The sequence below is a fragment of the Lepisosteus oculatus genome, chromosome 21 (assembly GCF_040954835.1).
Source record: "Lepisosteus oculatus isolate fLepOcu1 chromosome 21, fLepOcu1.hap2, whole genome shotgun sequence".
In the NCBI taxonomy this organism is placed as follows: Eukaryota; Metazoa; Chordata; class Actinopteri; order Semionotiformes; family Lepisosteidae; genus Lepisosteus; species Lepisosteus oculatus.
Genome location: NC_090716.1, coordinates 6,835,501 through 6,861,287, shown reverse-complemented (window position 1 = coordinate 6,861,287; position 25,787 = coordinate 6,835,501). Strand labels below are relative to the sequence as shown.

The window sequence follows — 25,787 nt, the reverse complement described above, 5'->3', positions numbered from 1 at the left end:
TAAGACTGTTGCATAGCAACCCCTGCAAATGGTCAGGTGTATGGCCTCATTTGCTCTAGATTAGTTTCAAAAAGTAAAACTCACATAAACTGAAATACATTATTAATGATTTGGATGATGTTCTCTCAAACTCCTCAGTGGCTATATTAGAAGGGGTTGAAATTTAAAGGAATAGGAGTAATTTTGTTTCTTCTTTCATAGTTGTATGGCACTGTGACAGTAGTAGAAGCATCCAGTAAAGTTTCGATGCGTAAAACAAAAATAGTTTGCTTAAGGAGTATTGCTTGTGCCATCTGTGCCTGAATAAAGATTGGAAAGCATCCAGATTTACGGTGAACAAAGAACTCAGTTTCTTTTTGATTGTCTTCAGTTTTTCTGGCATGTGTATACTATCCTGTCTTCCCTAGGCTCTAATCTGCTTTCAGCCCGTTTACATTCTACAGCATCTGTCCTCCTTTCACTCAGTACCAGCAGTGTGACACCAGAGCTTTCTTGCACTGCCAGCGCGGCAAGCTTGAATAGACATGATATCACAAAAATGATATAATGGATCGTGTCTGCTGTACTCTAAAGATGTTCTTCTCAAAAGCTGTCATTCTGTGATGCCATTTTGTGATTCTCAATTTTGTTTAGCATTCTCTACGTAATGTGCTGTAGGTGAACCATTTCCCTCAGATTCTCTCAAGTGTCTTTGCAGTACGTGTGTGTGAAGTGTTTGTTTGTTGGCTGGGGTCTTTTCCGAATTGCTAGGCAGCTGCGTATTTCCTTTAAGTAATACGTGAAAATACGAAGTGTTAACCTTCCCTCACCTTGATGGACATGCTGTGCAAGAATTTACTGTGCATGCTTTAGTAATGGTGGCAGGGCCCCTTTTTTTCTTGCTTTGCCACATTGAAGGAGTTTCTCAACTATTCTGGAGTTCTATACTGATACATTTAAAAAAGATCATAAGACTGTTCATATACAAATGATTGCAACCATATTTAGATAAGATAAGATCACTTTATTAGCTACATACAATTTCTTGCATTGGGAATTAGTCTTTTCGCATACCCCAGCTTGCTCTCCATGAGACACACAGACAGATAGGGAAGCTTGGGGTCAGAGCGCAGGGTCAGCCATTGTACAGCGCCCCTGGAGCAGCTGGGGTTAAGGGCCTTGCTCAGGGGCCCAACAGAGTAGGATTCCTCTGCCAGCTGTGGGATACAAACCAGCAACCTTCCAGCCACAGCCACAGAACCACCCATGTTTGTCACAGGTTCTCTTTACATGAAGAATAAACCTCATGTTTAATGATGGGTAAGTTGCACTGTGTTTCTCCCTTTTTTTAACCTGGAGCTTAGGAGGAAGCCAAGATGCTTTCCCCTTTTAACCTACTAAATAACCAGCCTGCTTCTGCCTTAAACCCCATGATGAACTAATAATCTGCCTGAACTAGACTGACTCAATGACTGGGCTGATTATACAGTATCTGTCTTCTGAACCATTTTATAGAGTGCAATGATCAAAAAAGCCACAAAGCCGCATCAGGTCTGGCTATCTCCACCTTGTGCGAATGCCAGCACTTTTTCTCTCTCTCATTGGTCTCTTAAGCCACACACCTGCGGTGCAAACAGTCAAGAGATGGCTGAGAGACACTGCTGTTCTGTTACCCAACTATAATGTCAAAGCCGATATGATTGCTTGCTTCAAATGGCTGAGCGAAATCCTTGGATCAATTCACTATTAAACAACAAATGAGCTATGTGGGCAATCTGTTGTTTTTCTGTATGCTAGTTATTAGTGCATTTTAAAAACAGAAATAATCAATCTATTTTCAACATCAGTATGTTTACCAGCTCCTCTTGGTAAACCTAAAATGCATGTACTGTACAGTACTACATAAGTTTAGTACTGAAAAACAAAGTAGGGCATAACCTTAGGAAATTCACTTAGTCCTTTAATGTAGTTCAGGCAATTTTTTTTTCACATGTATACCTTACCAAATTGTATTTTAAAGAGGACAATTCAATTATGCCTGTTTAGTGAATGTTAATAAAATAGATTTGTTTCGTACCTCCAGAGCATTTGAATAGTATGGAACAGTTTGTAAATATTGAAATTCACAAATCTAGGGAGAGATTTAAGCATGATGCCATATACTGTTTATTTGTTGAAAGGTAAAGATTTGCTTTCTTTATCTTGCTTAATCTCTCTGTAAATTGCTCAGGCATCTAAAAGCTGATATAGCGTATTGCGTTGCATCAGATTACGTTTTAGAGTCCCTAATATTCCCCTGAAACATGAAAAAAGTAAACAGGCTCCTTTGGTAATATCTTGCAAAGGTACAGTATAAATCATGTGTTTTTATCACCCAGGGGAACCCCTGAAGATGATCTGTAATATCTCAAAAGCAACATGTAATCTATAGCCATAAATCACGACCTGAGTCTGGTACACACAAGTTACCTTTGCAAGCTTGCCATCCATTCTTGCAGTAAAATTTGATTATTGAGGGTTACAGTTTCACAACTAAAAAATTCGTTTGACACCAGCAGCCACCTTCGTCTTAGAAATGCAATGTCCAAAGCTCTGTGTTGTCATTAAAGATGTGTTGGGGAAGTGTGATTGTAAGCAGAATGTCTGTAATTGATTTGTGTTTGGGCAAAGGAAATTTTCTTCTTTTCTAAAGGAAATCAATACAGTATTTTTGATCTGCTGAAGAGGCTAATATCAAAGGATGTGTCCTTTTTGTACTCACTCCAGTTTTATCATTGCAGTTCTACTAGTGATCAGGCTTTTGGAAACATATAAAAAAAACTTTGCTTTGTTGAGGAACATAGTTTTGTTTATTTTTTAATAATAAATAATAACAATTAATGCCAAGGCAGCAAGCAGGTGCTTTCATCTCTTATTAAAACCACACTGTTTATTCATGGGGAAAAAATGAATAAATCCTTGGTCAGTGTGGGTGAAAGTAAAAATAGATATTTGTACTGGATGTCTTATGATAAAAGAGAGATAAGGTTTAAAAGTAATTTGATCATACTGAGGAATACAGAAAATATGCCCAATGAATATTAACTTTAATGTATTTATATTATGACATTCATTACAATAACTGTAATGAATAATCAAGAATAATACCTTGAATTCTGACAAGACAAATATAGAGCTGCCATGGTTTACATGGGTGATACCTGGTCACACAGTATACAGTAGTTGGTTAGCTAATTTAATCACAGCTACAGCTTGCCTGTCCTAGAGCTAGAGGGTTCTCTCTGAAACATGTTTTATTAACACACAGAGGCCATTTCCAGCTGCTCCACAGAGCTCTTTAGTAGCTGTAGTAGTAGTAGCAGCACCTGAATCATAGTTTAGTGTAGCAAAAACTATCTGCAATTTGTAGGCTAGTAGGACTTTGTCTCTTAGACATACACTTGTTTTAACTATTTATTTTATTATTGTCTTTGATCAATAGATAACGTGATAAACTGGATTGATGTATACTAAGTGTCCATAGTATTTTCATATTTAGTAATTAGTGTTTGTAGCATTGATGTTTGCACATGGAAATCTTTTTCACTCTTTATTTTTCTATTTTGTGTTTCTTGTAAAGAACAAAATGTGAAACCTTCATCCCCCCCACCCCCACCCCCCCCCCACCAGCAGTGGTACCTTCCCTCTATTCTGTAACAGAAGGAGCAACACTTAATCCTGCTAATCCTGAGTCCTCCTAAGGACCTCACCTCAACAGCAGCAGTTCTTCACGCTTTCACTGTTGAGGTAGTGATAAACCCCCTGCAGACCTTACATGCTGCTGAATAGAGAATTATATGTGCTGTTGGTTGGCATTCTATGTAAAACTGAAAAATCCAGAATATAATCTATCCCAGTATCCTAAAGAAGGAATCTTTAGTAGCTGTAGTAGTTCTTAGCCTCTGATAGATGGAGGAAATGGAGAAAGATGCTTTTTTCATGGTATTCAAAATGTTAAAATATAAAGCTTGTACAGTTTTCAAGTTTGAGTTAATCGTTTTTTAGAGTCACAGTGAATACAGATAAGTATAGTCCAGACTATTCGATATTAAGATGTTTTTTAACCCTTTTTTTATTTATGTCCTGATAGAGCATCAACATCCTCAAAAAGAGTGCAGTTGAGGCAGGGGCTTAGAAGACTCATTTTACATATCACAGTGTATTAACAGCATAACGCAATGTGCAATGCTGTGTCATGTTATAGGCAATGGGGTCCAAAATAGCAAGCAGTCCCTCTGTAACAAGGGCTCAAGCCAGTCTTGACTTGTCACCTTTCATATCCTTATCCATTGTGCTTGAATATTGTGCTGTAGTATTTTTAGCATTTTCCCTTTTTTATTCCCTTTTGTAACTTGTATTGATTTTCGTGGAAGGTGTGTGTGTGTAGTCCTTTGTTACTTTATCCTGGTTGGGTTGTTCTGTCATGCTGACATATCACAGATATATACCAGGCGCTACAGTAAGGAAACAAATTAGTGTTGCACCGTGCTCTCTTGCCTGTTGCTGAATCATTAAAGCAGTGAAGCATACTGTATGTGTCACAGATACACTTACTCCATCTCATTCTCTTACATTCAGCCTTAGGGAATCCTTTCAGAACCCATTATTACTCTAATAGCTAGTTTGAATGGCAGTAATCTAGGCAGAAACAATGACAGAAGATGCAACGGGATAAAAAGCCAGAGATGGAGGAGCTGAGAAGATTGTGCACTTCCAGGTCATGCACTTTGCAGGATGACCAGATACTGAGAATGTCTCTAGATTACAGGAATACCAAATGACCTACTGTAGTTAGGAGGATAAGTTAATTTTGAGCTTCTCAAATCCTTGTTCTTACAGTAGCTCAGGAGCTAAATGAACCCTGTAAACATGACTTGCAACATTAAACGTTTTTAAAAAACATTTAAACTATGTGCACTACAGGACATTTTACTACTTAGAAATATGGAGTTACATACATTGTTTGAATATTGGTAAAAAAATATGATTTAAAAGATGTTCCTTTGAGACTTTATCTCAAAATATGATTTAAAAGATGTTCCTTTGAGTCTTTATCTCAATGTACTGTACCACAATTTATAAAAATCAATTTCATACTTTTTTCTCACAGTAATTCACTAAGTGTGGCAATTTGCCTTTATCTCACCATTTCATTCTTATTGATTGATAAACTCTGTCAAAGTACATTATTAGGAGAATTGTTTTTCTTTTCCCAGAGGAAAAATGTAAAAGTACACTTGGACTTCTAAAGTTGAATACTTGTATGTTTATTCCAGATAACACGTCAATGTGAGTGTCAGATCTTTTTGTGTGCCAGGTTACATTTCCATGATTTTTATCAGTCACAAATCCTACATAATATGTTGTTTTTCTTCTAAAACTATAGCACCCTAAATGAAGCATACTTCTAACATATTTTGAAAATCAGACACATTAGATTATCCATTATTAGCTTTAATCAAAGTAATTAGGACCAGTTCTTACTACATGCTGTGTAAGCCTGCAATCAAACATCCTTAGCCATTGTCACCATAATGAGTCAAACCAAAATGCTTCAAATAAGGATGTAATTCTCTATCAAAGGTAAAATGCAGACTATGTGAAAAGACATTGATAGGAGGAGGAATAAATGTTTGAAGTTTCCTTAATTACATGCATGGGTGGCTCATTTTCTTTTAAAAATGTGCTGCAGTTTATCACAACAAGGTGTACAGAGTGTTTGTTTTTAACAATACAGGATAAGTGCCTCAAATTACTCATAACCACTGTTCAGTGCCAACTAAAGCATTTCTAGTTACATTGTGTAATTTAAAGCAAAACTGGTGTGATCAATTTCCTGTCCCAGTTGTCGCCAATTTCTTTGAAGCTTAATGCTCATATTATTTAACATCAAAATGCAGGAAATTGAAAACAGTATTGTGATAAAGATGGAAAGTGTTTCTTTTTTAGAAAGTAAGATAAATCCATGAAATGTGTTAAGCTGCAGAATGGATTTAAAAGCCCCCCATCTTTTAAAAAAAGTTAGCAGATGTTGCTGCAACCTTGAATGTTTCATTTGGTGCACTAATTTCCCCAGACAATAAGCTGTATCTATGATGCAGAACTGTAGTCATTTACTTCTTTTCTTTTTATAAAACATGTACAATAATTCCCCTTGTCCTCATAGTTTACCAGATTTACATGGCTACAAATAAGTCACACTGTGTAATTTCCTCTTTTACTGTTTAATTAGTATGTTCCTGGACAAGTACAGCACAACAGACGGTTAGAATCTTCCGTTTCCTATCTGGGTAATGGAACTGATGGGAAAGCTTTAAAACTGCAAGGGTGCTACAGTAAACTATTTCTTAAATGCTTTTCAAGTGTGTTCACTGCAAACAGAAGGCAGATAAAGCAAACCATTGCTGTCTGGCTTGATCACATTCTGTTCTCCAGAAAGAAAATGTCCCACCAGTGAGATATAGCCCTGCACAAGTCCATGATGATTCTCCAATGTATTCATGTAACATTTCCAGTCCAAGATGTCCTTTTAGAAACAGGAGATTGCCATTGTGTGTGCAGAACAAAAACAGTACCTGTGGGACGGGGTAGGGCTTGTGCCTGCCAGTGTGGAGTTAATTCCAGCTAATTAGCATGCACAATGAGCTCATTAGGGATCCAGAGCTACAGAATGGAGCTGGCAGTCTGGAGCAGGGAGAGGAGCTGGAGCATGTCATGAATAGAGTATACAAGGGAACTGTCTCTTAGCTTGTGCTTTTGGGTTCCTGTATTTATTGCTGAAAATTACTGAGCCTTAATGTGCACACTTTGTGGTCCTGCCACAGACAGTAGCAGTTTTCGTACGCCTTTATTTCCTTTCAATATTTTTAATGCTGTAGTGTTTTACAGCTGTGAGGTGCTTTAGGGTTCCTGTGTCTCACTTCACACTGCCCAGTAGATATTAATGAGTTCTCCTGTCCAAGCCGTCTACTTGAAATAGTATTTTTAGCCTGCAGAAATCTGATTGAAAAATGAACTCAAATGAAATTAGTGCACCACTCTTGACTTTAGATATTCTAAGCCTGTGTCATTCAATTTTTCAACCCTCAAGCAGCAATAATAATTTATCCAGCCAAAACAAAATCGGTGTTTCACCTATTTAAGAAAGCAGTTGTCAGCTTTTCATTGTTATTGTTTCCAATGGAATGTGATGCTCTGCTAGCTAACTCCTGTGAAAAGACCAGTTTCTCTCATGTGTGCTTGAACTGCAAGTGCAGTTTTGATTAACCTAATTGCATCTACTGTAGATCCCTGTCCAAGCTACAACAAGCCAACAGTTTAGCATTAAAGAGACTGCATTATTTTTAGAAAATCACTTTCCTGGGCATGACCTAAATGCAAAAAAAAAGCAAGTACAGGAGTGCCAGAGAAATGAATTACCTCACTGTGAAATGACAGTCCTCCACTTTTATCAGAAATCCTCACCTCGATGTCTATGTTGAATGTCAATGCCTTATGTGGAGGTCAGTCAAAGCAGATAGGGGTGAGTACCAGAAAATAGCTAGAGATATGAAGCGCTGTAAATTAAGCTGACTTTGGCCTGGCTGCAAAAAGAAAATGTTTTTTTATTCTACATATAAATAGAAATATAATATTGCCAAAATTCTGACTTCTCCTTAAACCCTATTGGTACTGTATATAGCTTTCTGCTGCATATAAAGTACATAAATAAATACCTAGTGAGAACTACATGTTGCAGAAGTAACTCTTGAAGTAAGTAGCTTTCATACATTTCAGAAAAAAAGTTAATGATTTAAAGAAAAAAACATACAGTTCAAGGATCTGTGCTACTGAAACCACTCAAGGCCCAGTCTTAACAGTGTCCGACACGAATTAAAAGAACGAGAAATAAAAAATGCAGTATACTGTACCATGAATAAATCATTTACAGAAATGTTTGCAACTTGTAGAAATTCATACAAGGGAATACTTGTACCACCTATGAGTTACATGAAAAACATAGCCTTAGAATTTGATGTTTAGTCTATTTTATAAGTCATCTGACTTGTCACATTTATATAAGTTTAGGAAACAGTAAAAAAATAAAATAAGTATAACTCATGATATATATACATGATTCATTTATTTAGATATGGTGAGATTTACATCCTTTATTCAAACCCTGACCTTTTTTTAAGGAGTATGAATGTTTACTATGCAACATTTACATTTGGGCCCATGAGTGCATGAGAAATGTTTTCAGTGGAAAAGAGACCATTCAATCTATTCAGGTTTATCCCTTGCCTCTTGCTGTTAGCTGCTGAGCGGTGTCTGCTGTAATTAGGAATTAACACACTGTCCAGGACCTATACTGCTTGCAGGATAACTGCAGCTGTCCAGAGCCATGAGCAGATAAATCCTTCTTATTTACCAACCATTAAAACAATTAAATACCAAAACAAACCCAGAAATGACTGAAAGTGAATGAAATAGATTTAGAAAATTGGTTTAAATTGAATGCCACAACTGAAATTCATTTTAGTGATAAAGACTTTATACCTTTTTGAAAAAACTGAACAGGGATTTCTTCCTGCAAGTTTGTTTCGTGGTTGAGTATCCATTTCAGTGTCTGCGATACTAATTAAAGTTTCACCTTAGTTTGATAGTATTAGAAGTAAGGATATGGGATAAAGTGTTGCTTACACACTGCTTTATTACAGAAAATACTGTGTGCAATGACAAATGAACGCAGTTTGCAACTTTTATATTTGGTATGTAAGCATTTTGTGTTAAACAGGCTGTTTTCATGCTCATATTCAGTTTATCAATGAAAGACTGTGGAAGGTTGTTCTAAACAGCTGCTTTATGCTCCTGATAGGTTTGCATTTGCTGAATGCTCAGAATCATTGCTGTGAAAAGGTGGATACTTGCCCAGCGAGTCAGCGTACTTTCAGTTACCAATACTCTCGTCTTTGATACAGTCTCATACTTGAATGGATCCACTTTATTGTAGTTGCAATTCCTGACTAATGTAACTCTGTATTACTCATTACACTGATGCTGGCATTCAAGTAAATTGATTTTGATTGTCAAACAGCTCAAACGTACTATAGATTTGTCTATAAGGAGCAGTTTTTTCTAGGTTTCGTCATGCCGATGTCTCATGTTTTAGTTCTTGTTTTGTTGCTTCTCAGGTTTAAGTGCAGCTCTGTGCACACTGAGGCCATTTTGGCCTAATATACATGTACAGAATGTATACAAGTAAGGTCGTTCACAGGATCTCCATTGGATTGTTGTGTGTCAAGCAGACAGCTTACTCTAAGGGAATTTACATCTCTTTTAGATAGCTTGGGTTTTCTTCCTCTATCCTCTATTCCTGTGTTGTCAACAGTACAGGTTCCCTGGAGCCATTGTGTTCACCACGATCTCTAAAATACTATTATTGCCTGTATCTCTGTACTGTACAGTATACGTTGTGCTGTGTGTAGAATTAGTTTGGGTCTGGGGCAACTATTCACAGTGTGCCATGTGAGCATAACATTTAGGTAATATTTCATTTTTACACAAAAGATTATACTGTAGCATGTGTACTTCAGATACAGTGAAGAATAAGTGACTAAGATACAGTTCCTTTTTTTGGACTGTTAAATATTTTCAGTGTAAGATGTGGGAAATAAAGTAGTTATGAATACTGGTTAATTTGCAGCTTGCATCACTAAAATACATGTATTTTTTAAGCTAAGTTAAAATGTATTATGACTCCTCCTAGCATCAAACTATAGCATTACTATAATATGTTTGCTGTAATACACATGTTTTCATTATAATGTTTAATTTACTTAGTGTTACATCCTTAAGAGTGTGATTAAAGCAAAGGATGAAGTCATGGCCTCCCAAGTGGCTCATTCAGTCAAGAGTTGAGTTCATTGATCTGGGCGTCAGGTTGTTCCAGTCGTGTTAGAAGCCAGTTGAGACTGGAATTCTTGAGATGGTATTGCACCAGTTTGGCGCTGAGGGTAGGGTGGGAATACAGTAGTTGCCCAGGGCAGTCTCTCAGCAACCACAACACCCCCCCTCAGTGTGTCCTGGGGCTTATAAGCATGTTGTGCTGTGGGTGAGGGACATGCTTCTCCTCCAATCAACACTGAACCTCCAGTACACGGCTGTGGTGCCTCTGACATGTTAAAAGACAAGTGGCTTTAAAGTGGGTATGTTGGAGGAGACTGCCTACACTTCCTTGTTCTCTACTGTATGTGGTCACAGGGATCGTAGCCATGAGCTGAGACAAAAACACAAATGGCAATTCCAAAATCATGTAGGTTTTAACAAAAAACTTTTTTTAAAAAAAAAAGAAAGGTCTCTTTTTTCACAAATGTATTACTTTCCCATTTGTCACAAGATATTTCTTTCCTTTTCCTAGATATTGATGAATGTTCAACCCAGATGCACTACTGCCAAGCAAACACAGTATGTGTCAATCTCCCTGGGACTCATCGGTGTGACTGCCTTCCAGGATATGTCAGAGTTGATGACTTCTCTTGCACAGGTAGGGATTGTTTTCATGTTCAAATTGTTTCATGGAAACATCCTAATAATCGCACTGATGATTTATGATGAATAATGACAGGAGTAAAATATCATGGTAAATCAACCTCTTACTGTAAGTTTCCTTTGTTGAAAGAAAGCATGCCTTTACTGAAGAAGAGAAACTTTGAAGGGCTGAATTAGGTAAGCGTTCAGTGCTATATGCAGTATGACTTCCTTAACACAGCAGCCCAGCAGAAACTACTGTAAAAGGAAAGCGAGTCCTGTGCGGTGATAGAGCTGTGCTGCTGTTGGTTTGCTAGGCAGTGCACTACACAGTGATGCTGGTGTTGTCTAACACTCAACCCTTGTGGCACTCATCTAATTATGTGTGGTCTCTTAGGGAGTCCTAGTCGCAGTCAGCTAGTGACTGCTGTGACAGTTTTTGCATTATGTGTGGTGCTTGCATTGACTGAACTGCTGAGAAACCCAAACTTGATGCCCCTTTGAGCTTTGACAGAAGCTGAGAATATGAGATATACAATGGACAAACAGCAAATATTCACCATGAGCTTTTTCCCCCGGTACTAAAACTTGCTTGTTAGTGACCTGATGTTAAACAGTCAAGGTGGATACATTTATGCATTTCCTCCTAACCAAATAAATGAATTTTTCTTCCCAGCATATCATAGCATGCTATTCTTTTCTGCTGTTTCCAATTACTAAAAGATCTTAACAATTTAATACATTTGTGCAAGAGTAAAATAAAAATCAAAATAACATGAGTCTGTTAGTGACAAGTGAAAACAGGGAAAGCTAGTTACAAATTTTGTAAGGCTCGTTATGAACACAGAATATAATGAGCATAGATAGTTCCAATGTGATATAAAAGAACTGACACCCTGATTAGTATGATTCATTTTTATAATTTGTGTATTGTGAAGATGTGTGAATCCACTTTGTATGACAGTATTGTCTCTCTTTATAGTTGCTTCATAAAAATGTCAGCTGGATCCAGTCACCCATCCATTGAAATGTAATTTTAGTACCTCCTTGGGGAGAATCAAACAGCTTATTAGCATGCATTTTCCACCATGGAATACTAGGCAAACACATAACAGATTTGCTTAGGAGTCCTCTAAATTTTGCCGTTGGGTATAAACAAAAATGTATTTTAAAAATACAGACTCAAGCATCCAGTCTTGTTTTCTTTCTTTTCAATTCAATCTGTATATGCACATAAGAATGGAATGTAGTTGTATGCTATTGAGTACGTGCTCTTATTTTAGCCTTGAACTTTGAAAACAGTCAGTGGGGAAGTGCTAACACTATGAAAGTATTGAAAGCTGTAATATTTTATTTACATATTTATTTTATTTTATAAAAACACTTTAGAAATTAAGTACTGCTTAACCCAAGGCAGGCATACATTTGTTTCAGAATATCCAGTGCATTAATAACTTTATTAAATTCTCCTCACATATAGTGAATATCAAGTCTTCACGCCCTTATTGGAATTTCAACTTTTGTTGATGTAAAGGCTGAAATCAAGACACATCATATCAGACCTTTTTTTCCCACTTTTAAGATAGTGTAACCAGCGATATTTGAGTGAAAAACAAATGGATCATTCTTAGGATGGTTCGATATCAACAAAAGCTGAAATTTCAATAAGGGTGTGAAGACTTTTGATATCCATGTACTGTACAGTATATACAGATTCTCCAGTGGAACTGTAAAACCCAGAACTCCTGCGTCAGCTGATCCTAAACAGATGTAGGTGGTAAGGCTTGAGACCTTATTACATATTTTTGCACAGAACAAGTGGTTGATTAAGAATTGAAGTTAATTGCTATAGTATCAGTTAGACTGTTCTGTGAATATATTTTCATACTGAGGTTATGATGAACAGGTATAATATGTATTAAAGTCTTATTAAAGCCCGAGATACCATTCAGTGAGGCTTTCTCCGGAGATTATTATACTATGTAATTTTTAAATGCTAATGCAGGAAAACCAGAGCATGCTCACCTTTAAAAGATGGACTCTTCAAGAAATGAAGCTGAAACTCATTATGCTGTATGTTACCAAGCAAATGGCATGAGCTAGTCCTCAAGGAAGCATGGTTTACCAGATGTGAGGTAATTAGAATTCAGCAGAAAAAATATTAACCTTTTTGACTGGCTGAAAGATTTCAAAAACATTTCAGAAAAAAGTAATGAAGGAAACCAATTAAAAGCAATACATTTATTCTAAAAAATCTGATTGGCTGTATTTGAGAGGACAAGAGTATCATTAAGATGCTCTGTTGTTGTAGCTGTGCAAAACACAAACGGCAAAAAATTACCAGAAATTTGGAAAAAACATTCTGAAGTTTTCCATGAGAAATGGTCTACACCTCTGTTCTCTAAGATGTAGTGACCTTTCTTCTCAATGTATGCTAGCAACATTTAAATATTCAATCTTGTTGTATCAGATACAAAATATAGAGCGTTGCTTTCAGTGCATTTTGGGCAACAGTTTAACAATGCAATTGTTGTGCATAATTGAATATTGTTAATCCTAAATTAGAGCCTTCACTTGGCACATTTCCATGCACCTAGATGAGAGATATTTTACTTTTTGACTCTGCTATATGCACTTCTGATTTAAAAAAAAAGACTTTCAAATTCAAAGAGCCTTCTTTTATAGTATGCCATAATATACAGTATGTTTAGAAACATATGAGTACCATTCATTTAAAACTGTTATTCTCTAATTCTTACCATTTGTTTTTATTAAACTGCTTTTATCAATGTCTTTTCAAGGTGTAAAGATCTCCATTTCATCTGAGCAAGCAGTAATAAAGATTCTGTGAAAATTAATTTTAGGCAGCAAGTCTCAATATTTACTTCATGCCGATACTCTGTGGATGTCAATTATTTTTCCCTTCAAAAATATCCAATCTCTGCTGTACAGGAAAGGGGAAATTTCATTATATAGTACAGTATAATTTTGCAGTATTCTGGATGATAGATATTTGGCTTACAGAAGTAACTGTGTTGTTATATAATGGTTGGTTTCATTTCTTACTGTACTTAAAAATACAGGATAATAGAGAGTTCTGTATTTCAGGGCAAGAAATGGTAGCTATTAAATGTTGTAGATGCAGATTCCAAAACCCCAAACAAGGCACATGATTTACACGTGGAATTATGTCTTTTAAAATAAAAGCACCGTGATCTTTGATGGGGTCAGTGTAGTGTAGGGGATCAAATCTCTGATCTCATAACTGGGGGGTCTTGGGTTTGAATCCTTGATGCAGACTCTTCTTGTAGCTTGAGCAAGTTTGGCTTACCCCAGTTGCTTGATCACAACATGTTGTAAAAATGGGGGCCAGCTGTGCTGGGGGGTAATCACTGTGATTACGATAATAATAATGTGATAATGTTGCTTTATTAGCCCTATACAATTTCTTGTATTCTTTTCGCATACCCCAGCTTGCTCTCCATGAGACACAGACACACAGACAGGGAGAGAAGCGTGGGGTCAGAGCGCAAGGTCAGCTATTGTACAGCACCATTGCAGCAGTTGGGGTTAAGGGCCTTGCTTAGGGGCCCAACAGAGTAGGATCCCTCTACCGGCTGTGGGATTTGAACCGGCAACCTTCTAGTCACAGGCACAGATCCTTAGCCACAGAGCCACTGCTCCTAAACACTGTGATGGGCCAGTGTCCCATAAAGGGGGGCAGGAGTCACTTGCTTTGTCATCCACTGAACACCATGAAAACCAGGATAAGCTCAGTGCATTTCTCGGATATGGAAATTACCTACTGTACCTACCATGAACTTTAAATGTAAAGGCTCATCTTGTTCTTTGTCGAATTCTCTGCAATGCTATACTTAAAATATGTACTTTATAGTTCAACACAGATCTGCAGATCCATTTATATGCTGAATATCAAAGAATGAAATCCCAGGAATCTTTTTAGTGGGTGAGCTGTTGCAGCTTGTGCCTAGCAACACTCGAAAGCTGTAGGTTATATTGCAGATCCAAAACTTGCCAATTTTTTTTCCCCTCTACTTTCAGTATTAGTGAAAAATCATTCCATGATAATAGGAAATGTCAGTCCCCATTACTTAAAGCAAATCTCTCATTTAATTGATATATAGTACTCATGTCTTTAAAACTGAGGTGCAAGTTTTCTCTAGTTAATTATAGCAAAATATCTCTGTGCTGCCATTATGCCAGGACATAGTATGCATGATAACATCCACAAGAAAATGTGTTCTCTGACAATCTAGTCTGGCATCAAACGTGCAGACACTGGTGTTGTCAGTTCTTGCAGCAAAAGAATAATGATCACAGAGTGAATTTGTACTCATTTCAGGTTGAAATCGAAAATGTTTGTCATTCTGTGACAGATTGAGGCTTGAGTTAAAAATCTATTCCGTCAGTTCTAGTAATCACCTTTAATGTATAGCACATGAATATTGTTTTGTCAGAGGAAGTGATCAGAGAAAGGGTTGCCGGTGTCCAATTCAGGTCCTTGAGGTTATTTTTAAATAGGAAGTTGTGTCTCTAGCTAAGCAATTGTCGTTTCAGTGTGATTGTGTGTGGTTGAGTTTTTACTTCTTGTGGTTAGTTGGGGTGGTTAACAAGAACTTTCTTTCCATACAGGGTTGTTCTTGAGAGTGGAAAAGATCAATATGTCATTTTTCTTAAATGCCTTCTTGTTTTGTTTGATGGATGTGTGCTTCCCACGTTGTGTAGAAAAAGTTTTTCTTTGTTCAGTTTTTCTGTCAGTGCTACATCTTAACCCTTTTATATCAGGGAAGTGTAGAATTGTTTATATGGCACAAATTTGACATCCTCCTTCAAATTGGATAAAGTAAAGACTTCCTGGTTTGTGTGGGTTTTGAAATAGAATCCACCGATTTCTAAAGCTGATATATGCATATCCTAAGAGCATCAGGTGTACTTCTTGTTTCTCTATTTTACAACAAGAGCATTAAAGCTAGAAAAGATAAAAATAATTAACATTAGGGTGCATTATGCTTAAAAAATTGTGCTACATTGATAAATATTTAAACTCTTATTTTTCTTTAGCTGATTTTCAGGAAGGGAGAGGTACTCTATGAAATATTAATAGTGTTTTCATTTTCTGTGCATTAGACACCAGTATAGAATTTCACACTCACTGCTCTGTCCAATCATTGTAATTGACTTTCCAAAGGACAGATACATTGTCATGGAAAAGGTCCGATGTCATCTGTGTCGAAAAGAAACAAGTGTACTGTATCTTTTTAGGTTCAGATGTAAAAAAATATGAAAACATTGATTAGATAGTTTATGCACAAACAAACAGGTTAACCATATGTGTCTTGTTTATTTGGAGAAACATTTGTAATTCCGGTTTGAATTTTTTTAGATAATTTAGAATATACTTTGCCAGCAATTTGGAAAATATATTTTCATGTGACCTAAATTTTTATTTTCTCAGTGCAGTTACTGCAGGATGAAAAGTGTTTCTTTTTTCAGAAGTTTATCTAACAATACAAAACTAACTACTGTAATAAAAGCATGCCTATTCTTAGTGATCTCTGGACCTCAGTGAACATACAAATGATAAAATTGTAATAAAATGTGGATGTTTTACATTTGTTTCTGGAGTCTATCCATATAGCTTAGCTGATTGCATTAAAAAGCAAAAAAGAAGCACAATCCTTTCCTTATTTTGTGTTTTGTGTGATGAGAATTCCGCTCCACTGTCTTCTACATGTAATTCGCTTCTAAAATGCTGAGTTTATATTTAGCTGTACTTTAATGGGGCAATCTATAATACGTTTCCTTCATGCACTTCAGCAAGTGGCTTGTTACAGTGAGATTGATGATTTCAGAAGACCAATCTCAAGTCTGAGTTTATCTAAAAAGCAAGGCCAATAACAGTAGTCACTGTGATGTATTTACTTTGCAAGTGCATTTTACTTGCATGCAAAATAAGGAAAACACACAGTATATGTATGATTATAACTTAATTTACCTACTATTTATCTGAATTAGGATATCCTAGGATCTCAAAAAGTGTATTTTTTACCAAAGTGTATTGGTAACAAAATGTACTGCATTGTTCTCACGGTTATACTAACTGTTTTTAACTACAGAATTTATGGTTATGTTCCAGTGTTATGTTCCGGCTATCTGGTGACGCAGATCTAATTAGTTAAGGGTTGATTCTATGCATATGCTGTACTTTACGTCCTGTAGTTGAGATATTAAATGAAAAAATGAATACAATGTGAGTAGAGGAATTACTTGTTACCCTGTGTCTTTCAAGTTTTTCTACTTGAATGTAGGGAATTACATTTGAAACACAATTGTTTTTCTGTTTTATTTTCTCTTAATAACAAAATAGCCTCTAGAAATATGTTTTCCCCATTCAGGGAATGAACAAGTTAGCCAAAAATAGTTTAGCACAGAAAAATGTATTAGTCATGTTTGTCATGTTAATGTGGAGAGACTTTTGAACTGCAGGATGGATTACTTTTTAGACAACACAGAATTTTCTGTGCCAAAGACGTGGAAAATCTATTTTCTCTCTGCTGCATGGGGTGACATTAATTCAATAAACCTCTAAATGTTTTTTTAAACATTGTAGAACAAAGTGTATTTCAATTAACAAAGCTAAGGTCAGGCATGCGTATCAAACTAGTCTTGATTGAGAATTTTCAACTTCTAAATATACAACTCTGAAGGTGTTCCTAGCCTTTACAATCACTTTAAAGGCTTGTCAGTGAATATTACATTTCATTTTACACTAGTTTACTGTTTGATGTTAGTTTTCATGTTAGAGGGAGTTTTTGGAAGAAAAACAGAAAGAATGGTTTTGTAAGTGTAAGCTTAGAGAACTGGAGGCAGATTTTTGAAAATGTATATGTATTTCTATCCATACAATATGAATATATTTTGGATTTGTTGTTTCTGTATGTGAACAGAAGGTGACACATTAATTATTGAGGATTTAAAAATAACCTTTACCTGTATCTTCAGTCTGTAATGGAAAGACTACAGAAAAGTACAGGTTACTTTTCAAACATTTTAAAAGAGCAAATTAGATAGACACCTTCTTTTCAGCATCAGATTGTGTAATCAAATGGAACATTTTATATTTTTAAAACAGCTCTTTGAACTATCGGAAGATGAAGATACCTGACGAAATGATGTTCTAGTTGGCAGTTTTAGACTATAAACTAATTATTTGCCTGAAAGGAACAATCAAGGTTTTGTGTAGATCAGGGTGATGGATTTCAGAGATTCTGGCATAGACTTGTAAATACAAATAATGCTAATTATGGTGTAAAACAGACTACTGTACGGTTACCAAATATGATGGTCTTTTCAGGAGTTTCTAGTTGCTATAGTGATCCACATGTTGTGGTTGATGACTTCATGACACTACATTAATCAGGTCCTGGGATCTCATTTGCTGCTCTTCTTGACATGAGAACGTTCCAGCAGGACAATACATGCCCTCATACTGCCTACAGAAAAAAAAACAGTTTTCTTGCAAAATATGACGTGTGACATTTACGCTGTGAATCTCACGACCGTCAACAGACCTGAGCCTTACTGAGCAACTTTAGGATGATTTGTGGCCTCTAGGACTCCATCTGCATGTGCTTGCAATGTAACTTTCAAGTAGACCCCCAGTTGATCAATCATGTGTGATGATGGATGTTAATCAACATAATGAATCTGATCATTTTAAAAAATGTTTTTCCTAATACCTTTTGAATCATAGTAGTGCACTTTTATAGTGTTAATAGATATTAATATATAATAAGTGTATTTTCAGTATTGGACCAGAGAGACCATTATGATCACACCTGGAATGAAGGACTATTTTCTTTTATTCAGAAGACAGACCCGAAATTAGCTTCCAACTAAAACGGCGACTCTTCTGAATTCCCAGGCACCTCCACGCTAGTGGTCATTGAGGGACAAATCTCTTCTCCTGTTGGCACTAACCCTCATGCAAGTCTCCACGGAACTTATAGCATCTCTAGAAATGAATGGACTCGTGATGGGTGCTCTTGCTCATTCTGCTAGCCCATCTTGGACTGAGGTGTAAAGCTAAAATTGGTGAATTGAATGCACATATAGTAAATTTATGTATAAATTAATTGATTCTTACATAAAAAGCCTCAAAGAATGTATAATATTGAGCGTATTTAGAAAACCAGAGGAAACTGATTTGGAATTGACATTTTTTGGCATGGCAACAATTTGATACTAATTTCTTTCTTTTGGGGGGGGTGGATTTTTTTTCCCTTACCTTCATTTGTCCTTATTAAACCGTTTAATTGCACCAGTGTCTACAGCGGCTCTTTGCCAAAATTACTTGTGTAATGTCTGTAGAAAGCCTTTACTTTGCTCTCTTGGAGCTGTTCTGATTGCAGCTGACATCACCGAGCAATTAAGAACGGTATGGAAAGGGAAATCAATCAGTATAATGAGTGGCTTAACAGAAATAGCTTTCATGCAACAAGATGACCCCTTTCTTAATTTTCATATAGCAGAAATTACTAACATATTGTGACCAAGGTCTTGATTTTAGAATTGTCAAGGACCCAGGGAACTAAACATACGTGGTATAGATCTTTAACCTTAGTCTGAAATTGTGGTTTTCAGTACGGTATGTTTCAACTTGTCATAGACATTGTTTTAATATGAATATTTTGCAGTTCAGTAGAAGGTCCGTATTAGACTGAACATTTTCCAAATCTGTATACATGCTATTTTTTCAGCCCCCTGATTTAAGATTTCAATGGGAGTAGACACGAGGAAGTTGTGCAGCAGAGAACCAGTTCACCTCTGTAACGGTAATTGGATTGTATCCTGAATTTTAAGCAGGACCAAGATCTTTATAATTGGCCTAGACATATGGTTTCAGGACAGGAATCTTAATTCTGATTAATTTGCTTTTTTCTCTTGCTTTTTGTAAATGCAACACTGGTTTTAGATAAAGTACTATCCCAGACAGTGGGAGCATCGTTATTACAGTCATTACTTCTGAGGCTGTTGTGTTCGTTGGTGTGTTTGTTCGTTGCTTTAGTGAACAAGTATTCAAAAAATCAGATTGTTTTAATTAGTTAACAGGAAGTGATGAAATATACAGTCTATAACCAGAGTTTTATTAATATCTGTACCTTAGATGGGTGCAATCTATAATCCCAAGCAGTCCTAGAGGCATACTTGTCAAACTCATGGTGCCAAATTCACAAAATCTTAAACATTTAACACAAGATGAGAAAACAAATATTTATTGGTTTTTAACTTGAATTTCACAATATTTTGATAGAAATTATGTGATATAAAAGTCAAGTGGATATAGTATGCCCATAGGTGTCTCTGGCTTAAAACATTCTTAAAAAAACTTAATCCTTCACTTGTGGTTTCTCAAAAACTGAAAATTAGTTTCCTTAGCATAGATAATCTTTCTGTTCTAAATGTAACAGTTAATGTAAAGAAGGCAAACAACATTTAAGAATATTGTTTCAAGACGCTTCTTTTTTACAGGGAAAAGTTTGTGTAATAATGTTGTTCTGAGAATTTGACAATAGATTTCTTTCAGGTGAAGCATTTAAAGTCGGCAAATGAAATCAATTAAAATTTAAAATTGATCATTTTATTGCCGTTAACTTTAGAACTTTGATTTTTTGAAAATCCATTTTATAATTTCATAGTGTGTTTCACTGTGCTGAGATCGAAATTCCATGTGTTTAATTATAATGAACATTCCCTGCGAAGGGATAACAAAGTATAATAGGCATCCATTTGTAATCACAAATCTACTTTGCTGCAACAAGACATGGCACATGGAAGAAGGACAGGGTGCAGGGTGCAGTAAAAGAGATTTCATGTAATGAAGGGGCAGTTTGAGATATCCAGTCAAGTCACACCTAACCAGCTTGTATTTGGGGAAAAGAAGCCATGACATCTGGATAAAAACCTTTCACACATGCGGAGATAGCAGATAACACACAAATGAGCCTGGAGATGCGAAACAGAACTGCTGACAGGCACTTTAATATAATAATACAATTTTGCAAGTTTAAATGGAAAAAAAGGCATCCCAACTCTTTATATGTACAATATATATACAGTATACAATGCAGAAAACAACCCTGTTTACACATTTCTGAGCAGAATCACATTTTTCTACATAATTTTAATATATTTTTATCTGGAGAAACTGTTGAAAAATCATTTAATAATGTGTTAACTTTGCTTGAGGGCTTAATAAGTGCAACCCATTAATTAAGACAGAATTTAATAGTCACGATTATTATGGCTTCTGCATATTGATGAGGAATGTGTCAGATAATAGGGAATGTTTTATTCTCTGGGAAAAAAAACCTCTTTAGTTCTGAAAGCACTGTCTGTTTCAAGAAAAAATAGTAGCTTGTGATTTCCCCTAAGATAAGTGTACCAATAAAAAAAGTTTATTTTGAAATTTTGATATAACTGAATGTTATGTATGCACAAATGTGTGACATTTTAGGAATAGGACTCAGGTGATGTTCTCACCAATTACAACAAAACAAAATAAGTACTGTATGAAATGGTTAAAGTACAAGTGAACCTGTAGCTTAGAACTTTTAAAATATAAAAAATACAAAGGTCAAGCTAAAATTAGACATAATCAGAAGGATGGTTTTGTGCTTTATACTGAACATAACAGTGAGACCGCGTTAAAAAATAAGACGATGAATTACTGTAAACTGAATTATACACTCGTAGTTGGTTAACTGTGATTTGTTCAAATGGGGTACTTTTTTTTGTTGGATGCACCCCACCCTTTGCTGATGGAAATTTGAGGTGCTTTCTCAGATTCTGAAATGGTAAAACTGTAGGTGATGTTTCTTGCACTTTGAGAGGTTAAAGCATGGATAATCACTTGTAAAGCTTCGTTATGAAATTCACCCGACTTTGAAAGCAGAAGTGTTTCTACTTTTCTTTAGATGCCTAGCACAAGCAGATATTTTTGTAAGCTTGATAACAGAATTGTCTGGCCAAAAATGTAGACGATAAGATCAAGAAAAAATATGCATTTGGAATGAGGGTGTAAAATACCTGTTTTTGTGAATGCTGTAAATATTTCTATGCGAATAGTTTGCACAAACCAAGTCAATTCCCTGCTTTTTCCCCCCCTTCCAAAAGAGCATGATGAGTGTGGAAGTGGGCAGCACTCCTGTGACGACAATGCAATCTGCACCAACACCATCAGAGGACACACCTGTACCTGCAGGCCTGGGTTTGTGGGCAATGGAACCATCTGCAGAGGTAGGCACAGCAATGGAGGGATCTTTTATCCTCAGATCTCACTGCTCTGCCAATTAAAAGCTTGTCATGCATGGAAATTGTGAAGAGTTACAACAGGCTGGTGGTGCATCACCCTTCCTCTTATTTATCATCATCTGGCAGGGGTATGCAGAGAGATGATGAGAATTGATTTTCGTATAACTTCTGACCCTTGGAGAGCAGCTCATGAAACGGGCCTGCTTGTTTTCTTCAAGTCACACATCATATTTTATAGTTTCACATTTGAAGCGTGTGATGTGTTGCAGTGATTTATTTATTTTTTAGTTAACAACAATGAGAAGCAATCAGCTTGTCAAGGTGAGTGGTATTGCTTTCATATGCATTCGTATTTAATTCTGGGTGCTCTGTGAAGTGACCCTGAACAGATAAAAGTGTAATATCTTGACAAAAAAGTGGAATTGGAAAAAATAAAGGTAGAGTTATAAAATATTTTAGTGCTTAAAAGGTTTGTAAAACCTGTTTTGTAAGAACCAGAATAATACAGTATTTCACGCTTAAAAGATGCTTCGACTTGTTTCACAGTTTAACGTTTTAAAATCATTCTGGGGTGCTGTCACACTGTAAATGTATGTGAAATAAGCTCTGGTTATCCTTTTTTAATCAAGTAGGCTGTCTGGGCTTTATCCATATTATTAATTTCTTTTAAAATCTGCTGACTTTTAGGGACCTTTGCTTGAAGAACTTTGATTAGGTCAGTCTTTGTAAAACAAGTTCACGATCCTAACCAATAGTAATTGTTGAGCTGGAGCTGTGGATTTAGAGATGATAATAGAGATACAAATTAAAATGTGTAGCAGGTGTATGTTGGGTCTTCTGAGAGATCAATGCAATTTGCAAAGTGCCTTCCAGACAATTTGTAAATTGGATTGTTTCCAACCCTTGAAGCACAATAATGTGTCTTCAAAAAAAGTGGTATGCAAACTTTCTTGCTACATCCACAGTTTTACATGAATCCTCATTTGCAAATAATAGAATTTAAAAGTAGTTGGTTTTACTTGGAAGAAATATAGAAATTCTTATCGACTTCAGAGTCTGGAATTTGACATTTTCCCTTAAGGTATTTGCATAAGTATAAAATAATTTTTAGTTCAGGCAAGCTCCTGAAATTTTACTCAAGAATTTGAAGAAATAAAGAAACTCTTGTATAGAAGTGCTACCAACTTAAAGGTAAATTTACTGTACACTGATGTCCAACTCTTTCACTGTTCTGCACAAATTATTGCTGACTCTCTGTGGTCTGCAGTTGATCCTAATCCAGAACATTATTTTCAGGGATTCTTTTAAAACCAGTCTTATGACCTCAACCTACTTGAACCTCTGAAGAGATGTTATCTCTATCACGAAGGATACAATCCATTACTTGTGGAATAGGCCAAGCACAAAATAACCCTTACAAACTAGCTTTGGTCTTATCACCATTAAGCCTTCTTTGTGCCTGAACGTTCCATTTTGCTCATAGAAAATTAAAATCTGTAATGGCTTTATCCCCTTTACAGTATATCACATTTGGAATGTCCAGTTTATAGTCAACAGGGTGTGCTGCTGCAGTTCTGAACTAATGAGCGCACAAGAAAGACGCAAGCACCAGTTTTTCGCAAATGCAGTACAGAATACTAATAAGGGAATACAGTATGAGCTTCATCCTGAGGACAGAGTGAATCCAGGAAGCGTTAACGGAACAACCTGAGAACTCCCAAGCCAGCCCTACCCCACTCATTTTTAATTTTACAGAACATGATCTGGCATTGCAGATTGTGGCTCCATCCACAGTAGCTTCAGACTGCCAGCATCTTGGATTTATTGTTTATTCCATAAAGTGGGCAAAATATTTAACAGAATGATTCAATGAAATGAAGTCCGTTAAGCTTGGTTTTCATGGCGTTATCTGGGCTGTTCTTCTTTTTGATTTACTTTACCCACTTGTTAAAATACTGATATAAAGTATAATATGCAATGGACAGGCTAAAACGTGCACAACACTGACAGATTTAGGCACATCTATCCACTCTTAGACTTTTCTTTGGGCCCCAGGGACATCATTAATATATAGACTGTAGTACACAATCTGTTTCTTGAATCATGCAGTAATATCCACAATATTGTGATGTATTTCCTTTCTTTTAGAAAAAAAGAGAACTCTGAGATTTAGCAGAATATTTTCCTTGGGTTTTGTGTGTTTCAGCAGTTCTTTGACATGTTTATTTTGATACCCCCCTGGAGTAATCCAAAATGATGTGTTCAGCCAAAAAAAATGGCCAATACATTTTTTATTACCTTGCAATACAGTTATGCAGTGAGATCAAGCTTAGGGATCATGTAGGTTCAAAATAAAGGAAAGCTGTTGTACGTAACAGTTTTGTTAGTTCTGTTCCTTGAGTTTGGAAGATGTCAAGATCTGATGCATTCTTAGGAGGTACAGTAATTCATTATACTGTGAAAGCCCTCAAACCAGATAGACTAGTAGAATTTTATAGTTGTACACAAGATAATAATCATGCAAATAGCACAGCAGGTAGTGTCTCTCTAGTTGCTGTGAATGTGTTTGTTAAATACGGTGTACATGGTGTTTAATACTTTACGTGACTTCCCTTATACAGTGTACTGTATATAGCCTTTAAAAAATTATTTGGTACTATGGAGTGGTGTAGGCATTAACTCTTCTTGTGGTAGTTCAGATTGCCAATATTTGTTGTGACTCCTGATTGATTGGAATGTGCTTTCTAAACCGTTTTACAAAAAATGTAAATTATATCCCTGGAAACAGTAGAAACAGGCAAATATCGGCGATCCTCTGAAAAGATAGGATAAGTCAGGACACAAAAGGAAAACAAATAGTCTCTATAGAATGTGGTTTGACAGTGAAGAGTAATATATATATATACAGTAACTACCATAGAGCATAATGCATAGTTATTTCGTTCTGTGCTCACTTATTCTGCCTTAAAGATCTTTTGGGGTTTGTTTTCTTGAGTCACTCACCAAGATCGATGTTGAAAGCACAAAAGATTTGTCCAGGTTTATTTGGACCTACTATACCATACTTCAAGTTGCAGTGAAGAGATTTAACTGTTTTTTCTTTTAGGTAGATGAATGCCTGTTTTATCAAACATCTAGGTACAGCTAGAACTTCTAGGTACAGCTAGAACTTCTATTTGTAGTTAAAAATGTGACGAATGCTTTATTATTCAGTTAGCTTTATCCTTAATATTTGAATATATATGTTTGAAAAATTCTAAACGAAAGCTATGACTAGAACAAGAACATTGAAGTACAGTATAATTACAGGAAAATTCATTTAACTGAATGTCGTGCACAACCTGCTTAGATTACAACACAACTATTCTTCTACTGTATATATCCCTTATAATACAGTAATATAAACCCTCACAGTAAAGTATGTGTGCAAGTGTTGTGTGTTCATATATAAACTGTAATTCAGTATGGAGACATAATTAAAAGTGTATATGTGCAATATGTGAATAAATATATGAGTGTGTTCTGAAATAGAATATTCCCATTCTGCACCATTCCGTTTTTTCCAGCCATAGCCACTAAAAACGAATCGCCCTCCAGAATTTTACACTGTGTAAGTAAGGTTGCTGTATGCATTTGTTCGATTAACCTTAGGGTTCCTCTTTCATACACTGTTATGTAAACATGACAATGTAAGCTGTCAAATGGTTGTTGAAAATGAGTGGTCTCCACTGACAGAACGGATCTTACTTTATTGATCTTGAAAACCAGGGGAAGGAAATAAATGAATGTGGAGATAAGGTCCCTTTTCTCCTCTTTACTTTTACAATTCAGGCCATTTATCTAAGTAACTTTGATCCAGTGTGGACTATGAGACAATTACATAAACACACTCTGCCTAGCTAACAATAAACAACTGGATGAAGTTC

The 25,787-nt window shown here is 36.0% G+C and overlaps 1 protein-coding gene across 2 annotated transcripts in view; it reads left to right on the top strand.

Annotated features, from left to right (window-relative positions):
• LOC102686914 (protein kinase C-binding protein NELL1) overlaps nucleotides 1-25,787 on the top strand; it is a 163,808-nt gene that overhangs the window by 86,325 nt on the left and 51,696 nt on the right. The window contains exons 13-14 of one of the 2 annotated variants that reach the window (XM_006642640.3): nucleotides 10,418-10,543; nucleotides 21,724-21,846. In XM_006642640.3, coding sequence (XP_006642703.1) covers nucleotides 10,418-10,543; nucleotides 21,724-21,846 — 249 coding nt within the window. The remainder of the gene's footprint in view (nucleotides 1-10,417; nucleotides 10,544-21,723; nucleotides 21,847-25,787) is intronic. The other variant, XM_015338274.2, reaches the window with a different exon arrangement.